A 27,869-nucleotide genomic window follows, 5' to 3' on the forward strand; every position below is an offset into this window, starting at 1 on the left:
ATACAGGCTATTCACTTACTCTGTATTCTGCTCTGTATACCACTTTTGACTGGGCTCCATCTATCTGCCTGTTTGTAGCTGATTGATATGTGAGAATTTGCATTAATAAGAATTGGGTTTCTTGGGGACTTCCAGTCTGGGACATCGAATATTTGTGCCTTACTCAGATAGGTCTAAATGTGGAGCTCTTGAACTTGAAGATTACGACGCAGTTACATGGGTGGGAAGAAATCAGATCCACCCATTCAAAGCAATGCCAGCAGAAGACCTGCAGCAGCGCCGCCCATGAGCCTGAGCCATACACTTCAACAGATTATTTCAACTGGATCCCGCCACACACCGTTAATAATTCACTAACTCGGAATGAACGGTAACCACGGGTCATTTGACGACTGGAAATAAATCAGCACATATCGGGATTATTATAACGCAAAACACAACGTAGCAAACGTCACCAGAAGGGTAAGACAAAGTTTCATGACTTCCGAAAAGTAGCTGGACTTTCAGGATTGAGAAAGCGCTGTTTCTTCTCAGACTGATGAAAGTTCCAGCTTTAAGTTTAAGATCGTAGATTTAACAATGATAAAGCTTATCTGTCATTGCTATAACGTTGTGTTCAAGTATATATATCGCAGTACGTGACTCGGATTTTCATGTCTGTCTTTTATGTTTTGCCTCGATTAGGTAACAGTAATACCTTTATTTTTGAATCTCTGCAGAATATATTTATAAACAAAGACAAGATGTGTTTTCATTATGGTATGTGGTGCAGCCATCATTGCTTCACTATAAGGTACAAATTAGTGTTTGTTTATGGAGCTTAAATCCTAGGTTTAGAGGAAAGATAACTATTACATATCTTGTATAAGCTACAATTCATTCAGTTTTTGTACACAAATCACCTGAAGTGTTCACTGAGTATGTCAAGCTCAGTCATTTAACCCAATAAAGATAATGTGCTTGCAGATTTATTGAATTTATGGGAGATGTCCTTTAGATCAATATTTACACACAACCCCATGTGAAAATAAAGTGTGCTTGAGTGCAATAAGAAATACTTAAATACAAGAAAGTACATTAGTACAATCTTAAAGTTTGTGCTAAATAAAATTGAAAAAATGCTACACAATAAATACACTAGTTAAAAATATACTTTTACTTTAGTAGTAGGCTACTTTAGTGAATTTGTGAAAGCATACTAAATACAACTGATATTTAAATAGATTTTTAGTACAGTAGCAACAAAATGTACTACTGCAAAAATATACATAGAGTTTTATTAATGAAAAGTATGTTTTAAATGCTTTAAAAAATAGTTCAATGTTAGTACACTTGTAGACAGGTACCCTAAGTTTAAATTAAATTGATTTGACTTAGTTAATAGTTAAAATTACATTTTCCAAAATGTGCTACTTAAGTATACTTAATATTAATACACTAATTAGTACTACACTTACATTCCCAGGTGAAAAAAGTGCACTAAATACAATTTATTTAAGTACTTAAAGTGCTCTATTTTCATGGACTAATTTGTACTTAATATACTCAGGCCCGGTTTCACAGACAGGGCTTAGACTAAACCAGGATTAGGCCATAGATCAATTAGGACATTTGAGTAATTTTTTTTTTATTTCAGTTCAAACAGCTCAGATTTACATTTTAGTCTAGGCTAGGCTTAAGCCCTGTCTGTGAAACCGGGGGTAAAAGTTATTCTTTAGTACTTCTTAAAATAAACTTAAGTTCCTCTAAGTGTACTCAACTGTGCTATTTTGAGACTGTATGAAAATGAACTAAAATGTGCTTTTAACACACTGTCTCAGCATTCCCAAAAATGTATTTTGTTACCACTTTTATTACAATTGAAATGTATTTCATAAACCTTTAAATATACTAATTATACATAAAAAACACTTATTTATTATTTAAATTATATGAATAATATATAATAAATGTATACAAAGCATATTTAGAATATATTGCCCATATATTTTTATTCATATAAAATACATTCTAAATACGCTTTGTGTATTGCATTTAATTTTTTTCAAAATTTTGGTAACAGGATTGCACATATTACGCAAGTTAAACCTGATATAGTGTTGAAGACCATGCATTTGTACCATGCATACTCAAATTTGAGAAAAACAATGTCTTTGTGTTGTGTTTAGAATGCAATAAATAAATATAAATAAGCAAGCAACTGAATGCATTTCATGACCTTTCCACTAATCAAATCATCCTGATCGACTGATCTCAGCCGACAAACCTACTATTAACAATGCATTATATTGTTGTTGGCCCAAAACAGTTCTGTAGCTTGAAAATTGAACTTGCCTCCAAAACGCTAAAAGAATCACATGCTTCAGGTCTCATGATTCTATTTACGGGCCATTCCCCTGTCTGGGTCTGGGTCGCCCCTCCACCATTTGCCCTTTCCCATCTACGACGTAGATATGAAGTGGAAAACATTTGGGTAAAGAATTACCGAAATGTATATATATTTACTTCTGATTTAAGTTCAGTCTGAAATGGTAGGTTAATGATGCAGTGCAGGATTTGATAGATGCCTGTCCATGTAGTCTGTCCATGTCCATGTGATCATATTCATAAAGATATAAATAGTAAAAACTGAGTGCAATTCAGCCTTCTGTTATAGCTCCATCCCAGTCCATACTATAGCTATATTAAGTATGATCTAATACATTCTCACCTTTAATCTAATATAGATAAATAGTGGGACATGATTTGACTCACTTCCTTGACAAAAGTTCTTTGTTCATCCGTCACTGTAGATAATATATAAGTTGTTTACAGGCGAATAGAGCCTGCAGTGTTCATGGCAGCATATTCTAGGCTTTCTCTTCTTCTAAATCACATTATTTGCTGGTATGTGGATAATACTGAATGGGCAGACAGAGCTCTGTCTGAAAATAGTAAACCGATTAGCACATCACAAAGTTAGTGCCTTAAGGTCTGTATGTTTAAATCAGCATTCATAAATATAAAAATGTTATGCAATTCATTCTGAAAATCTGGCTTTGATTTTGGTGAATCCATATAGAATGTTAGTTGTTATCTGTTCTTGTGACAGAATATTTACTTTTACACAGCTGATACTTTTATCCAAAACTGTGGCCTTTTATAGAAAAGGAACAAAACCAATGTATCAAAGAGCCAACAATATTTGTACTATACAATGCCAGGTTTATTAGACAGCTAGATTAGGAAGCAAGTTTGAGAAGAAGACAAATTTGAAATACAAAGAAGACAGTCAAGGTCGGACACAGTGGAATTCAATAAAAGTCAGTAAAGGGCGATTCGTTTCCACAGGAAGTTCTCTGAATGTTTAGCAGAACAGAAATTATTACATTAACCATTAAAAATTAAGGTCTTTTATAAAAGGTGTTTCCATAAAAATGGCAGAAATGACTAACTTTCAGTAGAGAATTTAAAATGTTCCTGTATTGATTTCACACACTCAATTTAAAATGTTCCTGTATTGATTTCACACACTCAAGTGCAAATGAACAAACTTTGGTTACACTTTAGTTTAGGAACTAATTCTCACTATTAACTAACCAAACCATGGCTTTTTGCCTAAATAAACTCCTACTTTTCTGCTTATTAAAGGAGTAGTTCACTTTCAGAACCAAAATTTATAGATAATGTACTCACCCCATTGTTGTCCAAGATTCATGTCTTTATTTCTTCAGGCGTAAGGAAGTTATGTTTTTCGAGGAAAACATTTCAGGATTTCTCTCCATATAGTGGATTTCTATGGTGCCCTGAGTTTGAACTTCCAAAATGCAGCTTCAAAGGGCTCTAAATGATCACAGCCAAGAAAAGAAGGGTCTTATCTAGCGAAATGATTGGTTATTTTCTAAAAAAAAAAAAAAAAAATTAAATACTTTTTAACCTCAAATGCTCATCTAGCTATGTGTGTACTCTGTGTAGAGATTAAAAAGTATGTAAATTGTAAATGTTTTTAGAAAATAACTGATCATTTCGCTAGATAAGACCCTTCTTCCTCGGCTGTGATCGTTTATAGCCCTTTGAAGCTGCATTTTGGAAGTTCAAACTCGGGGGCACCATAGAAGTCCATTATATGGAGAGAAATCCTGAAATGTTTTCCTCAAAAAACACCATTTCTTTACGACTGAAGAAAGAAAGACATGAACATCTTGGATGACAAGGGGGTGAGTACATTATCTGTAAATTTTTGTTCTGAAAGTGAACTACTCCTTTAATTGTTAGTAAGGTAGTTGTTAAGTTTAGGTATGGTGTAGGGTTAAGGTAAGAATATGGTCATGCAAAATAAGGCATTAATATGTTCTTTATAAGTACTAATAAAAGGCCAATATGCTCGTTGTGCATGCTAATAAGCATCTAGTTAATAGTGAGAATTGTTCCTTAAAGTGTTACTCAAACTCTCTCTTTTTCACCACTTGTCAGTTCAGATGATCAATGAAGAGGATGAAGCATACTGTCATGTACTGTTATGGCAGAGCTACTCTGACTTTGACAGGATCAAGTTGATAATCGAAAATAGACTCTTATGAGACTAAACTTCTGCTTGACAAAGCCAGAGACCCCAGAATATATGCAGACACACAGCTGAACAAGTGCTGGATAAAGAACGGAACATTCTGCTTATTATTCACAGACCTAAGTTTGTCGTGTTGAACGTGAACACATAAAAATCTATACAAAGTATCAAAGCAATTGATATGTGTGTGAGAATAAATTGTGGACTCATACAGGCAGGCGTCATGCTTTGTGGGCTCTTGAGAGTGTAGACAAATAAGTAAGTCTGGCCTTTTATGAAAATAATAAGACTTCTCAACAAGCTGCGTCATTTGTGGGCGATTTACACACACTTTCAAACTCATAACTTAATGTTTGAGCATAAGCAGTACTAACAGAAATGCTTGCCCGAGAAAGCACTACTAAATAATGAGTCTACCGTCTGCTACTGGCCTTGAGATTCTGTTTATACTCCCCTAAAATGTGATCAGCTGTTTTTCACAGGAAGGGTCCATTTTCTGAAGCAGCTTTTAGAAACAATGGGAGGATGTTGCTGTTGTTCACTTAACTGTGTCACAGCAGCTGGCCTCTATCAGACTTTTTAACAGTGCACTAAGTAGTGTTTTCCATCTACTAAAATTTTACATCGGCAGAATTAAATAATGCTTTTGACAAATCTAATTCAAAAGACTTACACTCAGATGAGATTAAAAAAAGTTGATTTGTGGCAAGCTGAGATTCATCCATCTTCAAGTACAATTCATGTTGAGTCAAGTTCATTAGACGAACATATGGAAGATAAATGCAACTGCACTGTAAAAAGTTTTCACCAGATTCAACTTAAAAACTTAAGGCAGCTGCTGAACTTAGGCTTTTAAGGTAAATCAGCTTAAAACTACAAGTCATTAACTATGGCAATAAAAATTAGTTGATATAACGTGTAAATTTAAATGGCTTAAGTTGATTTAACTTAAAATCTTAAGGCAGCTGCTAAACTTAAGTTTTTAAGTTGAAACTGGTGAAAACTTTTTACAGTGTGATGTTCACTGAATAAATGAATTCTTTAAAATGTGATCATATTTCCTGTTGTATCTAGAACTTTAAACGTTGGCTTTTGGGTCCAGAAAAATGATTTGATCTCACTAGACATGTCGTTTTTAGAGCATGTGCATGTGCTTCATTTCCTTGTTTATTTTTCTTTGAGGAAACAGCTTTTGCTGCATTGATCAACTGTCTGGCACTCACTGTCCTGAAAGACAATGGCTGGTTTTCCAGGAGACCCTGGGGCCTTATCAGACCTACTTCCCTTCAGGAAAGAGCAGCTGTGCTGCTGCGCTGACTGTGAAACCAGTAAAAACAAAGCTTAAAAGAACAGTTTGCCCAAAAATGAGAAGACAAAAAACACTATAAAGTAATACCAAAGATGGCTTATTTTCTTCAGTTGAACAGATAAGAAGGTATTTAGGAAAGTGCTCACATTGCTCTTTTCCATAAAGTAAATGCATTGTCAAAGCTCCAAAATGACAAAAACGCCATAGTAGAATCATGTTTTCATATAATGTGTGCACAGTATTCTGTATTCTATTCTTCTGAAAGGCATAGTTCATCCATTCAACATGAAAATTCTGTCATCAATTGACCATATGCACGGATTACTTCCTTGTTTTAGACAAGTCAGCTCAGTCATTTACGCTCAACTGTACTATGCCGTAATAGGAGTGTACTTAGCTCCTTTTTTTCTACATAATCCATTCACAATCGAAGAAAAGTTTTGTTTGTCTAAGGACCAAACGTCCACATTCAAGAATGACAAACGCGAGTTTAAAAAAATATGTGAGTAAATCTACTAAATATGCACAAGTCATTGCTATGATTGACAGTAATAACCGGACGAAGCATCCGACAAGCTGATAAAAAAAAAAAAAAAAATGCATTAAATGATTCAGACTAAATTCAGTGTAACAAAACTACAGCAGTAACAAGTTTGTGTTGGTTAAATATAGGCTATTTAATAGCTTTTACAGTTCAAGATAAAGCTTAAAAGATGTAGTATTAAATTATATAAAATATTTTTCTAATTCATATCGATTCATATTGAGTACATTATTTAATTCTTATACCATTAATATTTAACTTATTTAATTTGTAGTGAACTATATATAAGTATTTAAATAATTCACCCTTATAGGCTGTTTGTGTCTGAGCTTATTTATTTATTTTAATGACTTTCTGCACTTGCTATACTATATACTTCAGTGTGGTAAAAGTACTACAATTTATTATACTAGTAATTTTATAATAAATCGAAAAGCAAGACGTCTTGAAAAAAAACTAGGGAGTTGAAATGGCAGCTGGAGCCAATGATTGATCCTCTGCTGCCATCTTCTGGTTATTTGGGTAATTTCATGTCATTTGCAACCAGCCTAGGTTGGTTTTAGCTGGTCAACTAGGCTGGTTTTAGCTGGTCAGCAGGTTGGTTTTAGAGGGATTTTGGCCCTTTAGACTTGGAGACCACCAGCTAAAACCAGCCTGACCAGTTACTCAACCTAATTTCGTTTCAACCCCACAAGACTTTTATCTTCAAAACACAAATTAAGAGAAGTTTGTGTCACTCCATAAAAGATTCATGCCACCAAAATTTGAAGATCCAAAACGGTCTTAAAGCTGTTGCAAAACGTATCCACTTGACCAAAGTTTAATCCGAGTTTTAATGAGATATGATGTTCTTGAAGAGAAATGACAGCTTTATATGATGAACAGATTTAATTTAGGCTTTTATTCTTGACAACGATTGACACATACCTTAAAATATGGTAAACATGAAAGCTCAAACACAGATGCTCGAGAATGAATGTGGTTAGTTCTAGTGTGTGACCTTTTTACCTTGTTTGATGTGCTGTACATACATGTGTTGATCATAACAAATCTCTAAATTAAATCTTTTCATCAAATAAAGCAATTGTTTATCTTCACAAACTAGTTTTACAGCTTGGATTGTAATCGTTTTGCTTGTATGGGTGTGCAATAGAGGGACAAAAACATCTCTCTCTTCTTTTTTTTTTTTTTTTAAATATCTTTGAGTTTAATGGGTTTGGTACCACATTAAAATAAACAATGACAAAAGTTACATTTTTGGGTGAACCGACAGTTAAATCCACATAATAGCTTTGTGACAAAATTCGTCATTCCTCTCTTCAAAGTAGCTCTCAAATGCATTTGAATGCACACATTTAGGGTTGGTTTTACACACAACTATGTGAGTCATTGCTTTACCACCAACAAATTGTTGAACTATGTTTGATTATGTTGCTTTCGGGATTCATAAACCTAGTACATTTCAAATGGTCACAAGATGTGAAAACCAATGGCAGCTTTGCATATTAAGAAAGTCCAAACAGATTTAATAGCTGTGGTGAAGGGAAAGATTATCATTAAATAACGCCTTGTATTTAGAACATTACAACATTATATTTTATCTATTTCCATCATATTGCTTCAGAAGATATGGAACATAATGCACCACTTGTAACAATATGGTCCTATTTAATGGAAAGGATAACGTCACTTGGGATTTGAACAACATGATTTTCTGTAAATGATGAGATGTTATGTAAATTTTTTGGCTAACTATTCCTTGAAGTCATGTGATTGCACACAAATTCCTGAGAGTGCTTTGAGGTGGGCGTTTTTTTTTTTTTATGGGAATGCCCCTGTTTTAAGTGAGAAGTGTCCTTGCCCAGCCTGCAGAGTTCACATAACATATAATGCGAATAGAGACCTCCTGCTTCCTCTGCAGGAAAATGGGAGGGAGTGCTATGAGGTCACTTTCAAAACATGACTCCCATTCAGACAACGCCACAGTGGAAGATTTGTTTCGAGTTATTTGCCTGCTCTGAGAAGTCACTGTTCCCATGTTCAAAGTGGTGAATGTGATTCACACAGCTCTTACTTTTACAGACCAGAACTGAATGAAAGGTTCAAGGTTTGAACACTGATTTTTTTCTCATTTAACTTGACAAGCCTTGAAATGGATGATACACAGTAACAGTCAATCATTTAGACTCACTTTATTGAATTTAAGCAGTTCATCCAATTTAAATTAGTGTGGTTGACACAAACTCTGACTTTATGTATGAATGCATTCACAAAACTTAAAACTTAACAAAAAATAAAGGATGTTTAATGAAGTCCAGTTCAGTGTTCATAAGTTCAGTGTCCAGAGCTGGAATCTAGACAAAGGGTGGCGACTTTGGAGAAGCTTAAATATACGAAAGCTTTGATTTGTTTGGCTTTTTAAGTCAAAACATAATCCTTAAACTTCCATTGGTGTTATTTTGTAGTTTTGATGATGTTACTATTGAAACTGTGGAGAACCGCAATGATAAAGAAAGAGTAGGTGTGTCCAATCGTTCAGTTTTTAGTCAAATGGTGGACATGCTTTTGTTTTTGTGAGCCTGGCATGTTTGTAGCATGCTGGTTAAGAGGCACAGGAGGTAGACAGGAATGTGTTTTTCCCCTCTTGCCTTGTAATTAGGCTTTTACCAGCGGGCAAACACAGTGATACGTCTCAGCTCACAGCTGGAAGGATGGGGAAGTCCTGCAAGCCGCAAATCAAGACAGCACGCTTTGAGTTGACAGACTAGACTGTAGCCACAGAGACTGGAAACCTGGTCAGCTGCATGCATATTCTGCACTGCTCCAGATGCATGTAGTCTGTCCAATGCTAAACATATTGAAGCATTTGGGTTCAGTCTCCACGTGGTACCATTACTTGCTCAGTCAGTGGAAAAAACAGCTTTGGCCTGTTAAATGCGATCAAACGGTACGCAGTATGCTTTTAATTAGACACAGTCTTCGCCAACACTACTTAAACCAGTGTAGTGCTTCTGTTTTTTTTCCTTGGCCCAACAGTCTTCTCGTTATATCCTGCAATCGAGCTGTTCGCCACCCTTGTGGAGTCTTTGTGCTGGAGTGACATGTCCGAGCCTGGTCACATTAGCGCTGTGTGAAATAGGAAGTGTCTGGTGGAATGTGCCTGGGGCTCTGTGAAAACAGTTATGTGCAACATGCTTCCCCTCCTCTGTGAGGGTGTGTGTGTGTGTGTGTGTGTGTGTGTGTGTGTGTGTGTGTGTGTGTGTGTGTTTGTAACTATATTTCCATGACCTGCTCTGTCCACTGGTATTGAAATTTAGCAGCATAAAGAATGTGCACTATACGTAGCATTAGGGCTGGGCGATTAATCGAAAAGTAATCGAAATCGACATTCAGAACCTATAATCGATCAAATTTTTCCAGGTCAATTATTTCAATTACTTTCCCTTTAAAAACACTACTGCGTGTGGAGTCACGTAAGAGTAATTTTATTTAGAAGAGATACTGCTTATTTTCTACTTTTAATATTTATTATTATTTTATAAATAATTTAATTGCAAGTTATTTATTTTCACTAATTTAAGAAAAATGTGACTTTTCGTTTTAAGCAATGTGTGCTTTAATTTCAGTTGTTCAACACTAATGTTCAATAAATAATCATAGATAGTAGTGCGTGTGTGCACCCTTCATTCAAAAATCTCTCACTTGTAATATGTGAGCATATTTACTGTACAAAACTTGTCAGTGAACTATAGGGCAAAAAAAAAATATTATTTAAATATAATTTTATAAATGAATAAAATAATCGTTCATTAATCGTAATCGGGTTAAAATGTTTAATTAATCGAGATTTTGATTTTAGGCCAAATCGCCCAGCCCTACGTAGAATTAATAAAATGTAATATGTGTTTTATATTGAAATCTAGCACTGAATGTACCATTACATCTCCATACAAAAATGACTGTTATGTTCCATGACAAAGTCTAAGAAAAGTTAAAATCTGGAAATAATTTTTTTCAAAGATTTGAATGGTCAGTAATACAATATTCAATCTGAGACACGGATCAAAGTTTACTCCTTTGTGCAAAAGGTCATTCACAAACTATCTTCACTTCCACAAGTTATTTCAATGCATGTCTGTTCATGTGAGAAGAGATGTTTTTGTGATTCATTCAGTCTTGAAAGCACTGCAGTGTTACAGAAGTAGAAGGACGCAGTGCATCAGAGAGCTATGTGGAAGTAGATGATATTTTGAAAAAAAAAACTTAGTTAATTTCGTACCCAAAAAATATCACAGTTGCAAGTGTTGCTGTCATTAAATAAAAAGAATGACATATTAAATATTACAACGTTCTCAAATTCATGTCAGTTTTTCAAGTCAGCTTTTCACTCAAATTGTTAGAAATATTATCATTTGTTCCCTGATATTGTTTTGTTATTACCGGTGTTGGGGAAAGTTACTTTTAAAAGTAATGCATTACAATATTACTCCCTAAAAAAAAGTAACTAATTATGTTATGTTAGTTACTTTTTATGGAAAGTAATGCATTACGTTACTTTTGTGTTACTTTTTAAACCTGGGCAGGGCTTGCCTGTTTGTTTTTAATATAAAAATATTCTTTTTTTGGCAAATGTAAAAGCCTTTTCATAACAAAAGCCTCAAGCTTAGAGAAAAGTAAATTCACGTCTGTACAGTAGACTGCAAAAGAAAAAATGTCAACTCTTTCGCAATAATAAAAAAAAGGAAAACAAATGTTAGATTATCTTGAGTAATTTTTGCTTATTAATATGGATGAATTAAATCATCAAAGGTCTGCAGCAAAGACATTGGTTAATAAAATGGGATTAAATACATAAAGGATATGTATTATTTAACATTTAATTATTGAAGGTTTGCGTTGAATTTCACTGTTTTTATTTATTTTGAGGAATACGGTATCTGTTTTTTTTTTAGTGAGTGAGATGAATTGATGCATGCTCACATTTATCTTACTTACAATTTCTCTCAACATGGGGACAGGAGAGCTTTTAATCTATAAATGGGTGGAAAAAGTAACTGGCGTTACTTATTTGAAAAAGTAACTTTACTTGGAAAAAGTAATATTATTATGTAACTTGCGTTACTTGTAATGCGTTACCCCCAACACTGGTTATTACCATATTGATGTACACTATGTACATGGTGCTCCAAGGCCCTTTAAAATATATTATGGTATATTTCTGAGCAAACATGCCATTGTCCAAAACACACAGAAGGATGGTAGTACCATGTCACCAAACTATTAATGCTGCAATGCCACATTTTTAATTGCAAACCAGAATATTACACAGCTGGAGCAGAAGTGAAGTTGAAGAACAGAAAACAGGTGTGACGTAATGCATTTGTTTTTTATAAAAATGTCTGTGAAACAGCACATTGAAACAACACAGAGAACAGCACAAAGACCATCTAATCACTAACAGTCAACCCATTATACTACAAATCAAAGAGATCATGGAGTACAATACGGCATGCGACCTACTTATTATGAGGGGTACAGCTTTATTTATTCTTTGATAGCCAGAATTGTCAAAGCTGTTTATGAATTACCCGTTAAGTTTGCTGGATAGCTAACCACAATTCCCAAGTGATTATAGAAACCTCAGACTCTGTGTGCAGTCTAAAAACAACAATTTCTATGATGTGAGACCGGAGCGTGTTTCAACTAGAAACCTTGTCATCCTGGCTGCTATCATTGCAGTGACCTAGGAAACATACAATGCAACATGCAGAAACACCATTACCTATTAGCCCATGTCAATCATGGTAGTCCAGAAACTATTAGGACTATAGAATGGGAATCTACGTCACTGCGCACTGCATTTTGGGTAGTCGCGGCCATGTTTGGGAACATGCTAAGTAGTGTACAATGACAACAAATACAAATCACCAGAGGAAAAGATGGCTACATTTGCGTTATTTTAAAGATCTGCTTGCATTTGCACTTATTCACAGAGCTATTGTCACGGTGCGCTGGGGGTGGGGAGCCATAGGGAGATACGCAGGAGCCAGGAGTAACAAACAAACAAACAAAATACTTTAATAAAATAAACGGAAAACAGGAATACAGCAACCATAACGAAACTTCAAGACCGGACAATGACAGAAGCAAAGGGGAGTGGCAACTAAACAGGGGCATAAGGGGAAACCAATACAAACTGAACAAAAGGGGGAGACACAGGAATAAACCAAATCAAAGGAGCCACGGGGGGAAAACACTAGGAAAATACAGAAACACAGTCCATAATCCTGACAGCTATATTATGACACACTTTTTTGCTGCAGGACATAGCGCAGCGCAAATCCATGAATGAACGTTCTGAAGTGAAGTAAACTTGCAGTTCTGAAATTAATGATATTGTGAAAGCACTACACCAAATAACTTTTACTGGACTTAAATGGAACAAATACAATTTCTCATGAATCAGAACTATGAATCAGCGGTTGATTTATGAACACAGAGAGTGATCGTAACGAGCTGAATCAACATTCCCAAACGTGTTTTGCACATTATTGATAGCATGAGCACTTACACATTCAAGTGGATCAGGGATTATGAATCTGAATCTGTTAACTAATAAACACAAATGACAAAGCCAGATTTTTTCACCATTGTGTTGTTTCAAGCTGAAAAGCAGAAAATTGTGTTTCATTTTAGATCTGGTTTCCACTCATAACACAGCAGGTGTTCTCCATTCTAATGTGTTTTTAACTGTATAATATAAATTTTAACATCTATCTCCACTATTACCCAGTCTCTACTGTAGTGTCCGTGTCCCTAAATCCCAGAATGCCGTGCGTTGCTGACGTCACATTCCCATTCTCTATAGAATAAAAGCAAATGATCAGTGAGAGCGAGAGAAAAAAGGAACACAAAAAAGGAGAACGGTAGTAGACGCGAATAAAAACGTGAATTGAAACGCGAAAGGCAAGCTAACTGGCTAACGGAATGCTAACGCTGTGTACTTGTGGTTATAGAATAAAAGCGAACAATCACCCTGGTGAAAAAAAAAACAGAAGATGCTGGGGAGCTGGTTAGGTATGTTTTGATGCTGGTTTAGGCTGGTCATGTGCTGGTCAAGGACCAGCATAAACCAAAACCAGCCAAAGGACCAGCATAAACCAGCAAATGACCAGCATAAACCAGCATCAAAACCTACCTAACCAGCAAATGCTGTTTCTTTCAACAGGGTGGATCAGTCAGAGTAGTTGGACAATATCAGAAGTTTGGTGGGAATTAAGCTATGTTTGATCACTTTAAACAACAGAGAGTGATAGCAAGATAGAGATTCCAACAGAAAAACTGAGCTACAAACACCAACCACTGCAGCAAGGCCAACAGGAAACCCAACAGCCCTCGGGTATCAGAGGAATTTGGGTATTGGTGGTCGGACCAGTGGATGGACCTACACTGACCCACCCTTTCTGCAGAGCCCCATCACATCACCTAGTAAATCCCAACCACTTTCCCCATTACAGTCATCAGTCCCAGTCTACCTACCTGCTCAGGTTCTTAACAACAGAACAATCCTTAAAACTTTCACAGTGACTACATATGGACCTGTTGTAGAATGGTCCAGAGATGCTTTCAGGTTCAGTTCTTTTGTCTGATGTTTCTATACCATTGAGATGTTGTCTTTTGCTTGCAGGTGTGCTGATTTGTTTTCTGGAGGGGCAGCACAAGGCTCCATAAAATGACCCAATCTGTGCATATAACCTCCAAACTGCCAAGTAAGTAGTTGTTCTTCTGCTTTTTGTAGATAGCACTGTTTAAAGATGAACACTTTTATGTTTGAATTGCAGATCTGAGTGCCCCTTTTCATTGCTCTACTGAGGAAGAAACAGATCAAGGTGGCTCTTATTCAGTACAGACGCCCTACGGATTCCAGCTGGACCTTGATTTTCTCAAGTATGTTGAAGAAATAGAAAGTGGACACAGCATTCGTAGGGCTAATGTAAATCCTCGGAGGGGATCCCGGGGGGACCGTGGATATCAGAGGAATTTGGGCATTGGAGGTCGTACCAGTGGCTGGACCTCGACCGAGTCCCTTTCCTCAACAACCAGCGAGAATGGTCAAACTAACCCACCTTTTCTCCACAGCCCCATCACATCACCTAGTAAATCACAACCACTTTCCCCATTACCAGTCATCAGTCCAAGTCTACCTACATGCTCCAAAGTGCCACCACCACCTCCACCACGTAACCCTAGGGTAGAGAGAACACTTCTTGAAACAAGCCTTCGACTGCAACAGGAGCAAAACCAGTTTTCCAATGGATTAGGCTCTAATTTGTCTGACCTTTCCAAAGTGAGTTCCAAAGCCGGTGGATCTAATAGGGACTTCTCTCTAGCTTCTTCCCAGCTTGCCTCAGATGCCCACTTGCTACAGATATCACCTGTTGTTCAGAACCCTATTTCTGGGGTCTGGACCAGAGCAAGTCCTCATACGTCTGGAAGGAGCACTCCAGCCTCCAACTCAGGGACATTGCCTCCTGGGCAGCTTCAGACAGTGCGAGAACAGATGGCCACCGCCCTTAGGCAGCTAAGAGAGATGGAGGAAAGGGTGAAAGGACTACCAGTTCTAGAAAGAGAAGTTGCCATGCTCCGTGCTGAAAAACAAAAGTTGGCTCATGAACTTCAAAAGAAAACGGAAGAATTTGATGCAACGCTTAAACTGCAAGCCTCCACTGAGGCAGCAGTAGGAGCCTCCCAACCAAGATCTCTACCATCACCGTCACTGTGGAATAAAAAGCCAGAATGCAAAAGTGATATACAAGACGTCAAGGAAATCAAGAAACTAGCCATTACTCCTATAGAAAAAAGGTCCATAGCAGTAGGCGGTGACAATCCCATTGAGAATGTGGTTGTCTACCATCGCCAAGCGGTCAAGGATGCTGTTGTGGATGCTACTGTTGATGTTTGTCATGCAGCTATTGAGACTGAAACTAGTGTCATGCATGATGAGGGAATTCAGACTGCAGTGGCTACAGAAGACGTGGCAGTCTGGGTAACAGAATCATTTCTGGGGCTACAAAGTGAGGCAGAACGAGAAATTGATGCCCTGCAACACACTATCAAATTTCAACAGGAGTCAATCCAGGTTCTCGAGACACGATTAACTCAATTCAACCAAGATCTTGAAGCTTTAAGGGCTCAGGAAACCGAGAGGGCATCCAAGATTATGTTGGACAGAGAGACAATAGCAAAACCAGAGACAGCCAATGCCCAAATGGAAACATGCCCTGAAGTTTGTTCAGTTGGAGTGTTGTTTCCAGATGTGACTGACCCAGAGTACGTTTCAAAAAATGACCAAAGCATTCAAACAGACCCTGTGGAAACTTCAAAGGAAAAAGCAGTGGAGCTAGTAAGCATTGGCATCCAGTGGGAATGTCTTACTGATACACAGGACACTGAAGAACAGACTACTTCTGCAGAGGGTGAGCATTGTTATTTTCTTAAAGCATGTTCCTGGTCATACTATGCACAATTAATCGATGAAAAAAACACTTTATTAATTTTTAATGAACTTGCATTCTCTTGGTTGAGGCAATACAGCCTCTCTGACATCTTGCCAGTACTTAACACAGTAATAAATGCAGTTCTGTCATGACAACTCTTGGAGGGTTTAGCATGGTGATATACATGCCAATGTTAATATGTTTGGTTTTGGCTGAAAAGATCTGCAACACTGCTGCTGCGGCATAGCAAGTACCAAGACTTTTTTCTGCCAATACATCCACAGCAGAGTCAGAAATGAACTTTTTTTCATTTTTTTACATTTGTAAGAGCAGTTTTTATAATCACCTTATTATTTTAATCACCATACTATGTACCATATTAGCTTTAATGTCAAATACTTAAATTTACCCAGTTACTTTAATCAATATTTTAAACTGTTGTCAATAACAATAGACTGTTTAAAATGGTATCTAAATTATACATGTAAAATCAGGAGCTCATGGAGTTGCAATATTATGACAAAAACCATTATTGTATATTATTGCTCTTTGTATCGTAATAATGATTATTAATAATCGATATAGAAAACAGTAAAATAGTAAAACGTTTCTGTTTTTCGTTTTGGGCATGCCACATTCTGGCTTTACCTAACCTAGCACAAGTTAAGCAAAAACTCCCATTATAATCACTGAAGCTACGAAATTAATCTTTTATTTACATGGTATCTGCACTGTGTTGTTTATGATGAGGGAATTCGCGAGTGTGCGCACTCAACAACAGCTTCGGCTTTTTCAGTCATCTAAGCACCTCTAATTGGCCATTATCCTAGGTTCAACAGAAATACATTTGATTGGTTATAAGGCTTAACGCTGCGCAAAAAAAAAAAAAAACATTCAACAGCAATCTGATGCAGTGTAAGCCAATCTAAATGTAATTCCACGAATTTCATTTTAAATGCGACAGCTGTAATACATTGTTTAATTGTGGAGGGGCATTTTTTGCCCCTTTGTCTTTAATTCATAGGGTGTTTTAGTTAATTGTTGTGGCGTTTTTACCATAAGCCCTTGTTAATTTCTAACCCTGATCCACAGATGCTGCTGTGAGCATGTAGGAAGTACTGCTGCTGCACATGTAACATATGAAATAACCCCCATATATTACTCCGTAGCATAGATTATTCCATAGCAGATTAATACAGGTGGAGCTGGGGGAGGTGGAGGGTTTCTAAAGCGTGTTTCAAATGCTACAGCAACACTAGCCAAGTATTTGAATGTTGAGAAGTGAGCTCATTGGCTGCCGATGTGAAAAGAACCAATCAGCTGCACCGTGTGAATAATGATGTTATTATATCAGATTGTGTTAGAAACAAGCGGCAACCTCCCGCTCTCTCTATTGAAACTAGGGCTGGGCGATAATTCGATAACGATAATTATCATGATATAGTTAGATAACTCAAACTGTCGATGACAGTTTGATAAGCGCTCGATAATGTTTACGCACTATGCGTAACGCTGTGCAGGCATTTTGCAGCCTGCACTTCCGGATGCCGCACGCAGTATTTAGTTTACAGCCACAGGGCTCTACAGTGCGACCATTTCACTCGCATTTGCGACTAAAAATTAGTACGTGCGACTGTAAAAAAATATTTAGGAGCACTATGTGCGACTGACCCGATCAGCATATCTGTGTTTGCGCTCAGCTGAGCTTCAAAGGTTTCTACGTGTTTTTGCAACGTTGAGTAATGTATCACAGACAGTTTGTAAATGAGATATTGATCTAATACAGCAGTTAAATAAACAAGTTATTATTAAGTGACTTACATTGACTGACTACAACACTATGCCTGATTTTGCTCTATTTCGTCTTCAAAAGTAGTCTGAAACAAGTCACAACTGCGCTCATATCCATTCAAACACAGCAGTGTTTCGTTTCTGAATGAAACGTGCGTTTTTAAATGAATCTAGTGAAATGATTCAATTTCCCATTCATAAAGACAATCACTTGCTTTATTCCCGAATGAACCATCTGTTCGAAGGAATCAAAAGAATGATATGATTCAGTAATTAAATCAGTAACTTGCCGCCACCTGCTGGCAGATCTGTTCAGTTATTTAAATCTGTAATATTTCTGTATTCAAAATTTTATATTTAAAACATTAATCTCAACATGAATTTATGATTTTGATTGCACTGATGTCACCTCTGAGCCTCATTAAACAGATGAAAAAGTAAAAACAAAGATAAAAAACAAAATTCCCCTGTAAATCACTTTGAGGTGTCAAATATCACCTCGTAATAGGAAGGCTAATTTTTTATCAGAGTTTTGATTATTGTTTAGAATGTGCTCCTAGCAAGAAAAGAAAGCGTAGAGCCCTGCGCCATTATTTTTTTATTTATATTGTCAGACAGCTAAAGCATTTTACAAAATGTGTTAAATCAGCTGCACAAAGGGATTGGCATGCTGAAAAGATTTGTCTATTCTTATTTTTGTTGAATGATAAATATGCTTAAAAATCACTTTAACTCTGCATTTACAGTCGGAGCCATGTTACAAGTGTTGCATCATATTACAGTTTTTATTTTTTTATAAAAACGTTTTATATATTCTATTAATATTAATAATATTGTTTTCTATTGATGTTGATTTTACTAGTAATATTCTAATCTGTATTCTACCTCATTTGATCATTGTTTGGAAAGTATTTGTCATGTTCTGACAATTAACCATAAATAATAATTAACTGTCTGGTTTTTCTTTCATTCAGGAGTAAAAAATTGCCTTTAAAATTGATAGATATAAAGATTTGACATTTATCGTGATAATTATCTATAACGACTGATATGAAAAAAATTATCGTGATAATTTTTTTTGCCATATCGCCCAGCCCTAATTGAAACCAACACGGAAGTGACTTAATCTGCAATTCATCGACTGGCTGCAAAAGGGAGTCAATCCCATAGACTGCCCATGTTCAAATGCCCAACTCCAAGATGGCGACAGCCGAATCCTGCCCACTATGAGAAAAATTGCTCTTCAGAAACCTACAGTCTATCAGCCTGCAACATCTAGAGTTTCATGACAGAAATTCGCATTTATATTATTATTTATTGTTTTGTGTTGACATTAAATCAATCTGTATAGGAGAGCCATATATTTTTAAGGTTATCTGTAGGAAAATCCTTTAAGAGTGATTTCTTTGCAAAAAAGCTGTAGGCCCTCTGAAATCCATCATGAAGAGGAAGGATGGGAGTGGTGCTGGTGCAGCTTCCAGCGGTGGCAAAAAGAGCCTGAAGTTTGTTGGAATTCTAAATGGAGGGTGAGTTGAGCAGATTTTTACATAATACAGGCACAAAACAAATTGTCTTTACCATAGTAAAAGACTATTTAATAAATGAATTATAATGACAACAAGAAATAATTATTCTGCCAAGTAACAAATGTATGTAATATCACTGGCTTCCAACATTGTTCTTCCAATCTTGTTTTAAATCCATAACTATCTATTTTGTTATTATATATTATATTATCTTTCTTAATTCTTTAAGATATGAGTCAACCTCTAGTGAAGAGGAGGAAGAAGAGGATGAAGACAGTTCCTCTGATGGAAGTGAGGCTGGTGTGTGTTCAGACAGCAGTGTGGAAGAAGGGGCAGCTCTAGAGGATACATCTGATGAAGAGATGAATATAAATGTGGATGAAACTGACAGTGATGAAAACATGCTAGCTGGGACTGACGACTTAAAGGAAGAGGAAGTGAAGGAAAAGTAAGTGCATGTAGATTTTGTTAATGATTGAAATTTATGTGAACCTGGACCACAAAACTAGTCATAAGGGTCTTTTTTTTTTTTAAATTGAGAATAAACAAGCTTTCCATTGATGTATGGTTGGTTTGTTAGAATAGGACAATATTTGAGCTGAGATACAACTATTTGAAAATCTGGAATCTGAGAGTGCAAAAAAAAAAAACAAAGAAAAAAATCTAAATATTAAGAAAATTGCCTATAAATTTGTCCAAATGAAGTTCTTAGCAATGCATATTACTAATCAAAAATTAAGTTTTTATATATTTACGGTAGAAAATTTACAAAATATCTTCATGAAACATGATCTATACTCAATATCCTAATGATTTTTGGCTTAAAAGAAAAATTGATAATTTTGACCCATACAACGTATTTTTGGCTATTGCTACAAAAATACCCATGCTACTTAAGACTGGTTTTGTGGTCAGAAAAGTTTTGAGGCCTAGCTTTGAGGTCATCTAATTGCTAGCGTACATCTAAAAATGTACTTTTAGCAGATATACACATTTAAATATTTGAGGTCTTTCTCTTGCAGACCAAAAATGACTTATTTTTTGGAAAGTCATGATTCATGGCTATGACTTAAAGCACACAATAAATGGAGATTATCTTACAGGTTTGAACTAAGTGCCAAGATGCGTGAGGCTTGTCTGATTTTGAAGAACCACCTTAATGATGGAGCCAAACCAGTAAAGAGCAAAGAAGTGGTGAGACAAATTCAATTTTGTTCATGTTTGTAGTTACTATTCTTACATTCCAGCCAAACTTCACAATAAACCTTTATGTTCTTCTGTTAATGCAGTTGTCCAGCACTCATACCGTTCAGCTGGAGTGGTTCAGAGTGTCCAGTGCAAAGATGGCCCAGACGTCACGTGTGTCAAATTACCTGATGGCTTTCTCAGAGGTCTCCCCCGTCCTGCTGGAGCACATAGTCAACATGACCGATGGCAATGGCAACACCGCTTTACACTACAGCGTCTCCCATTCCAACTTCTCTGTGGTGGACCTACTACTTGACACAGGTTAATAGAATTTAGATTTTTTTAGGACATTTATATCATGGTAACAAGAAATGCAATTGGATAACCCTGGGAAAATGCACTAAGTAACATACTTAATGTTAAAATTTACAGATAATTTACTCACCCCCTTGTCATCCAAGATGTTTATGTCTTTCTTTTCTTCAGTCGTAAAGAAATAATGTTTTGGGGGCCAATATTTCAGGATTTTTCTCCATATAATGGATGTCAATCCCAGCCAAAGAAGACGGGTCTTATCTATCGAAACAATTGGTTATTTTATATTTAAAAAAAATGTACAATTTATATACTTTTTAAATGCTTGTCTTGTCTACCTCTGCGTGAACTCTGTGTATTCTGGTTCAATAAGGTAAAGGTAGGTCAAAAAACTCCCATTTCATTTTCTTTTCCAAGTTCAAAATCATCCTACATCACTGCAGAAGTACCAACCCAATGTTTACAAAGTGAACACACAAAGAAGACCAAACACACTTTACAAAAAAAGGTAAAACAGCGATGTATGACGATTCTGAAGTTGGAGGAGAAAATGAGATGGGAGTTCTGAGACATACTCTAACTGTAATGAACCGGAATACACAGAGTTCACACAGAGGTAGACAAGATGAGCATTTGAGGTTAAAAAGTATATAAATTGTCAAATTATTTAGAAAATAACTGATAGTTTTGCTATATAAGACCCTTATTCCTGGGCTGGGATCGTTTAGAGCTCTTTGAAGCTGCATTTAAACTGCATTTTGGAAGTTCAAAATCGCAAGCACCATTGAACTCCATTATATAGAAAAATGAAATGTTTGCCTCAAAAAACTATTTCTTTACGACTGAAGAAAGATAGACATGAACATCTTGGATGACAAGGGGTGAGTAAATTATCTGTACATTTTTGCTCTAAAAGTGAACTTCTCCTTTGAGCAAAATAATGTTTTGTTGTGGCATTTAGGATGCAGCTTACGATATAGTTACTATATCGAAATGGAAGGTCAAGCCTAAAAACGTCCAAAGTTATACACTATGCTAAAGAGCAGTTCTGAGTTGTCCATCAGTTTGGGACTTTGTAACCAAAGCTCAGGAAACTCAGCAATGCATATTGAGTTGTGGATGTGTTCATGTGCAGGCCTGTGCAATGTTGATCAGCAGAATAAAGCCGGATATACAGCTGTGATGCTGGCAGCGCTTTCAGCGGTGAAGGAGGAGGACGACATGGCAGTAGTCCAGAAACTCTTCGGTCTGGGCAACGTCAATGCCAAGGCGAGCCAAGTAAGTCACCCAGTTGATTAGATATTCATCTGTGATTATGTCCTCTGCTTATTTAAATATGACATTTCAACTTAAACTCATAAAGGTTATTGGAATCTATTGTTCCATTAAGAACCTTTAACATCAATGGAATCCTTCTATTGCACAAAACATTCTTTATCGATACATTAAAATGTTTTCATAAGGGAAAAGTGTTTCTTTTAAAGGGATAGTTCACCCAACAATAAAAATTTGATGTTCATCTGCTTACCCCCAGGGCATCCAAGATGTAGGTGACTTTGTTTCTTCAGTAGAACACATACAAAGATTTTTAACTCAAACCGTTGCAGTCTGTCAGTCATATAATGGCAGTCAATGGGACCCACGGCTTTGAGAGTCAAAAAAACAAAAACAATCGATCTGTGCTGAGAAACTGAACAGTATTTATATCATTGTTTTTACCTCTGATCCACCGCAATGTCCAACTGTCCTGAGCGTGTTCACAAGTTGTGCTTATCCTGATTGTTTCAACCGTTTTAAAACTAAAAGATTAAGTTTGCTTGCGCAAACTCATCCGGAAGTGTTGACTTTTCACCGACTCCTGACTTTTGAGCCTGACCGACTGAAGTTATGGTTACTTGCTCTTCATCACGCACCGGCTGTTGCGAACACACTCAGGACAGTTGGACATTGCGGTGGAGAGTTAAAAATAAAATAAATACTGTTCAGTTTCTTGCACAGACCATTTGTTTCGTGTGTTAAGACCTCAATGTATCGTCATGAGCCGCAGGATTTAATTTGATTTTGTCTGTGTACGTTTTTTTGGACTCTCAAAGCCGTGTGTCCCATTGACTGCCATTATATGACTGACAGACTGCAACGGTTTGAGTTAAAAATCTTACTTTGTGTTCTACAGAAGAAACAAAGTCACCTACATCTTGGATGCAAGATGCTTGGGGGTAAGCAGATAAACATCAAATTTTCATTTTTGGGTGAACTATCCCTTAGCAACTGCTCACTGAAAGGTTCTTTGTGGAACCCAAAATGGTTCTTCTATGGCATCATTGTGAAAACCCTTTTTTGGACGCTTTGGGTAAATTTTATTTTTACAGATATAATGTGATATGATATGATCAGAAATGTTAGGACATTTCATTAAAAAGAGGTATTGATTTTAAAGCAAGCAAGGCAACTCTTGAGCAAAATGGTTTAGAAAAGCTGAACATATCGTACTGGTTTTGATATTTTGTATCTAATGCAATAAAATTCAGATTCAGAATACACTAATTCATTCTGTCAGGCTTAAGTGTCTAATAACTTCACTGTATGGGGTTGATTACCATACAGCACAGATCCTCCAGCTGAGCTTGTGTTTTGTTTTGTATTGTCTGTGGTTAGGCGGGACAGACGGCTTTGATGCTAGCCGTGAGTCATGGGCGGCAGGAGATGGTGCGAGCACTGCTTGACTGTGGTGCTAACGTGAACATCCAGGATGACGAGGGCTCCACTGCTCTGATGTGTGCAAGTGAACACGGTCGGGCTGAGATTGTCTCCTTGCTGCTCGAGCAGCCGGGGTGTGACATTTCAGTCGTGGACAATGTGAGTACATCACAACCACAACCATGATGAATATGGACATGAAACTAAAATACATATGGTTTCTGCATAATATTGCAGCCTAAAATAAAGCCACAATTAAAGTGGTCACACTAACATTCAGACACACATACTAGTTCTATTAGTTCTGTTAAGTGAATACATGCTCAGTGTTATTTTAGTATCATTAAGATGCTACTGTAATTAAGGGCCAAGCACCCTATCTGTTGGCGTTCTTCTTCTTCTTCTGTTTCTTCTGCTCTTGGGTCTATGGCAGCCCAAAGAATCGCTTGTGGGAAAGTTGTGAAATTTGGCACACTGTTAGAAGACAGTCTCAACATTAACTACAGCAAATTTGGAGTCTCTAACGCAAACTCTCTGGTGCCACCACTTGTCCAAAAGTTCCCAAATGTTATGCTAAGAGCTTTAGTTTACCTTTACAGACATAACCTACTGTTGTAAGTCATCTGTTTTTTTTTTTCTTTCATAAGCTTGTGTGTTTTTGACAGTTTAAGCGCAATAAGACACGAAGGAGAGCTTAGTTTAGTAGTCACATGCCGTTTGACAGCTGCTTCCTGTGCACATGCTACGGATGTGCGCTCACAAAACCGTATATCAGAAGTTTAAACTAACATGGTTTAAAACGCATTATTTCAGCGCGATAGACATAATCAAAACCGAACGGATAATTTGTAGAAGAATATCTGACGTACGAGCTTAAAGGCACAGCCCTGTTCTGGAAAAGGGAGCGGGGAGGAGCAGCTCATTTGCATTTAAAGAGGCATGCATGAAAATGGCGTGTTTCTGCTTACACTCAATATAGGCATTTTCAAAATTGTATAACAAATGATCTGTGGGGTAGTTTGAGCTAACACTTCAGACACATTCTGGGGACACCCTAGACTTATTTTGCATATTGTAAAAAAGGCAAAATAGTTCTTCCCCTTATAAAAAAGAAGTGTGCTATTAGTATACTTCTTTTAAACTAAAAAAAGAGAAAGTATACTTTCAGTCTACTTTTTTGTACTTCTCAGAAATATACCTAAAATGACATGTAAGTATACTTAACTTATACTTATAAATCTAAGTATATTTAAGCTATATTTCTGCTCTGAGAATCTGTGTTTTCATTGTTATATGCTAGGGGCGGTATTGTACATATTCTGTACAGAATTTCTAAAACACAAGTGAAGAAGAAACCAAAACAACAGATGCTTCCACATGTAATCTAACACAATCGTCTAACATAAAACAGCATCAAAACCATAGATATGTAAAACTGTGTAATGTTATGGAATAAAATGTTGACCCTTGAAGAGGTAATAATGACTGTCAAGCTTTGGGCTCCATTTACGTTTTGATTATCATGAATAGTCTTTTATTTGAGCTTTTTGTTCAAAATATTGTTTATTTATTTATTATTTATGAAACGAACCCACATTCAAGTGTATATAAAAAAGAATGCATGAAGCTAGCATATTTTTTTTTTTGTTTACAAGCAGATACCCTGTTTTTTCTTTTGATGTTTTGTATGTTCAGATATTCGTATAACAAAATATGTACAAATTAATACCTAAATAGGGACATAATAGTATACTTGAAGTATGATGTAAAGTTCAGTTAAAGTAAATCTACGAGTATACTTGCAGTATAAAACTACTAAACTAGTAGTTTACTGAGACTATACTTCAAAGTGCACTAAAAATGCATAAAAAAGTATTTAATCAGTAAACTATCAGTATACCTGTAAGTTAACTTTTAGTATACTTGCAGTACAAACTGAAAACATAGATGTAAACTAGTTTTGTACTCAAGGTTTACTGCTGTTATACTTAAAAGTATACTTTTATATACTAGAAAGAGGGCCAATTTAGTCCCATGGAATATTGAAATATTATGCTTAATAGAATACTAACAGTACACTGATATGTGTATACTTACTACATAAAATATGCTTCACCTTTACTTAAGTATACTTAATAAAATAAACTTGAAGTATACTTTTTTTTGGTAACATTTTGAATGCATTGTCTAAAGTCATTTCCTGTTGCCCATATAGGTGGGGTCCAAAATAATTGTGAATGCTTCAAATCTAGACTTGTTCCATTACAGTAGGACGTTTGTTGTTGTTGTTTAACAGAAAATGACGACACAGAGAAACCGGTCACACCCTCAATGTTGCTGGACTTGGCACATAGTGTTAAATCATCCAGTCCAAAAACGCATTATGGGTAAATCCATGCTCTTTGATTTCTCTCCTCTAGGATGGCAGTAATGCTCTCTCCATTGCTCTGGAGGCGTCCCACAATGATATTGCCGTTCTACTGTATGCCCACATGAACTACTCGAAAACGCAGGCGGATGTAAGTAATATTACACTGACCACACATGAAGCCTGTTTCGAACTCATTCAAGTAGAACAAACACAAGAAATTTTATTACACTTTATACGACTTGTTAAAGTGAAATGGGATGTTTATTCAGAAAAATGTAGGCCGAGACAGCAATTTGGCATTGAATTGAGTCATGAAAAGCGAGTGTTATATACCAGAATGGAGCCAGATGTGAAGGAGTTTGTGGAAACCATGCCTTAATAGCTGTTTGGCTATTGTAGCCTAATTCACATGAGTATAAAAATAAGTAACTTCAGAGGCAGCGCGTGTGATTATTTTGACAATCAGCATTTTTTTTTTTTTTTTGAGAATGTAAATTGTTTAAATTTTGATTGTTTATTTTAAAGATACTGTATGCACTGTTAAAATCAGCTGTGCTTAACAAAAACGACATAGCAATTGTATTAGTACATCCATTCTGGGGAGAAATTAAAATATCAGCGTTAAATTATAAAGTAGTAACATACCTTTTGTGTTTGTACTTTGTTCAGGTGCCACCTAAAGCAAACTCCCGAAGCCCGTCCAGTCCTAGAAAAACATGGCCCTCAGAGTGACTTATGGACACATAAAGAACAAAATGAATATAAAAATAAGACTAACTAGCTTTACTGGAAGATTAACAATGTCTGTGTTATGTTTTTATATATATATATATATTTATATTGTATTCACTGAATATTCATTTTTATGCACATATTTAATGCACTATAATGCAACATTACTATGTAAAATGCTATTTAGGTAAGACCAATAATTTTACTTACTTTTAATCTTTAACAGGTGTATCTATAGTAAACTTCTTTTACTACCATGACGTCAGTGTTTGAAATAAGAAACGGTATTTGGGATAAGCGCAGCTTTGCTGTAATGTTATTGTGATTATATGGTTCACAAGCTGAACATTTGTTTTAATTAGCGGTCAGAAATACTCAAGTGCATGAGAATGAGAATGAGAATGAAATATTGCAGCAGATGAGGGTGAATCATTCATATTCACTTGAGACGCTCAAGCCCTCAATAATTACTCGTGTATTAAACATACATAATGCAGGCAACCTGTGACCGCTATAATTGCATGCTGTTCAGCAACAACACCTTTGTTTTCTACCACAGTGATTGATTTTTATCCTCTGGTCTACTTGGATAAAACTCAGCCATTACATATAGAGACTGTCATGTCTGAGCATTTTTTTTTTTTTTTTTTTGTTCTTTCTTTCTTGCGCTCTGTTCTGAAATTAAATGAAATTTGCCTTTTAGAGATCTTGATCGATCACAGAAAGGTTACTAAATTGAACTTACCTGAAACTGAATGAAATGGCCCCAAAACATATCTGGACAAATCTAAACAAAGAGAGAAAAATAGATAGCACTTTTCAGTTGTTAGGCTTGAAATCCTGACACTTTGTGGCTGTGAAATGTTAAACATTTCTATAGTTAATGTGATGAACTACACCGGTTGAGTAAAGACTGTTGTGTGAGATTTATTTTCCATTTATAATTATTCGCTGACCGTCAGATTTTGCTTGGTTCATTAACTGCAAAACACTGATAACTGAACTCAGCACTTTACACAAATTAAAAAAAAAAAGTCTTAAGAAAGTCTTAAACTAAATTACAATGTTTAGTGTAGATTTCAAAAACAGACAATCTTTTATTTTGTCCAAAGATGCTGCAGCAGCACTGCAAACAGGCTAAGGAGTGTCTTAGTTGTCCTTTAGTCCATCATTTAAACCAATACTAATTGTATTTTTTTTAATCAGGCCTTAAGTATGGTTTTGTATAAGTTTTGGTCTGTCAGTATTTTGTTTATTGTGTATTTTACTTGGTATCGTGCTTTGTTTAAATGATTGTATCATGCTGTGCAGCTTTTTTTAAATATACAATTAAAGAAAAGTTGTATAATGTCA

General features: G+C 36.1%; 1 protein-coding gene across 1 annotated transcript; it reads left to right on the forward strand.

Annotated features, from left to right (window-relative positions):
• Positions 1 to 295: 295 nt before the first annotated feature.
• Positions 296 to 27,869, forward strand: kank3 (KN motif and ankyrin repeat domains 3). Its single transcript, XM_073818860.1, has 11 exons — positions 296 to 462; positions 14,087 to 14,168; positions 14,241 to 15,875; positions 19,105 to 19,213; positions 19,443 to 19,661; positions 20,317 to 20,407; positions 20,503 to 20,722; positions 21,852 to 21,994; positions 23,372 to 23,572; positions 25,834 to 25,932; positions 26,454 to 27,869. The coding sequence occupies exons 2-11, from the start codon at positions 14,132 to 14,134 to the stop codon at positions 26,514 to 26,516; spliced, it is 2,817 nt and encodes a 938-aa protein (XP_073674961.1). The 5' UTR covers positions 296 to 462; positions 14,087 to 14,131; the 3' UTR covers positions 26,517 to 27,869.

Source organism: Garra rufa, chromosome 15, assembly GCF_049309525.1.
Source record: "Garra rufa chromosome 15, GarRuf1.0, whole genome shotgun sequence".
Taxonomy (NCBI): Eukaryota; Metazoa; Chordata; class Actinopteri; order Cypriniformes; family Cyprinidae; genus Garra; species Garra rufa.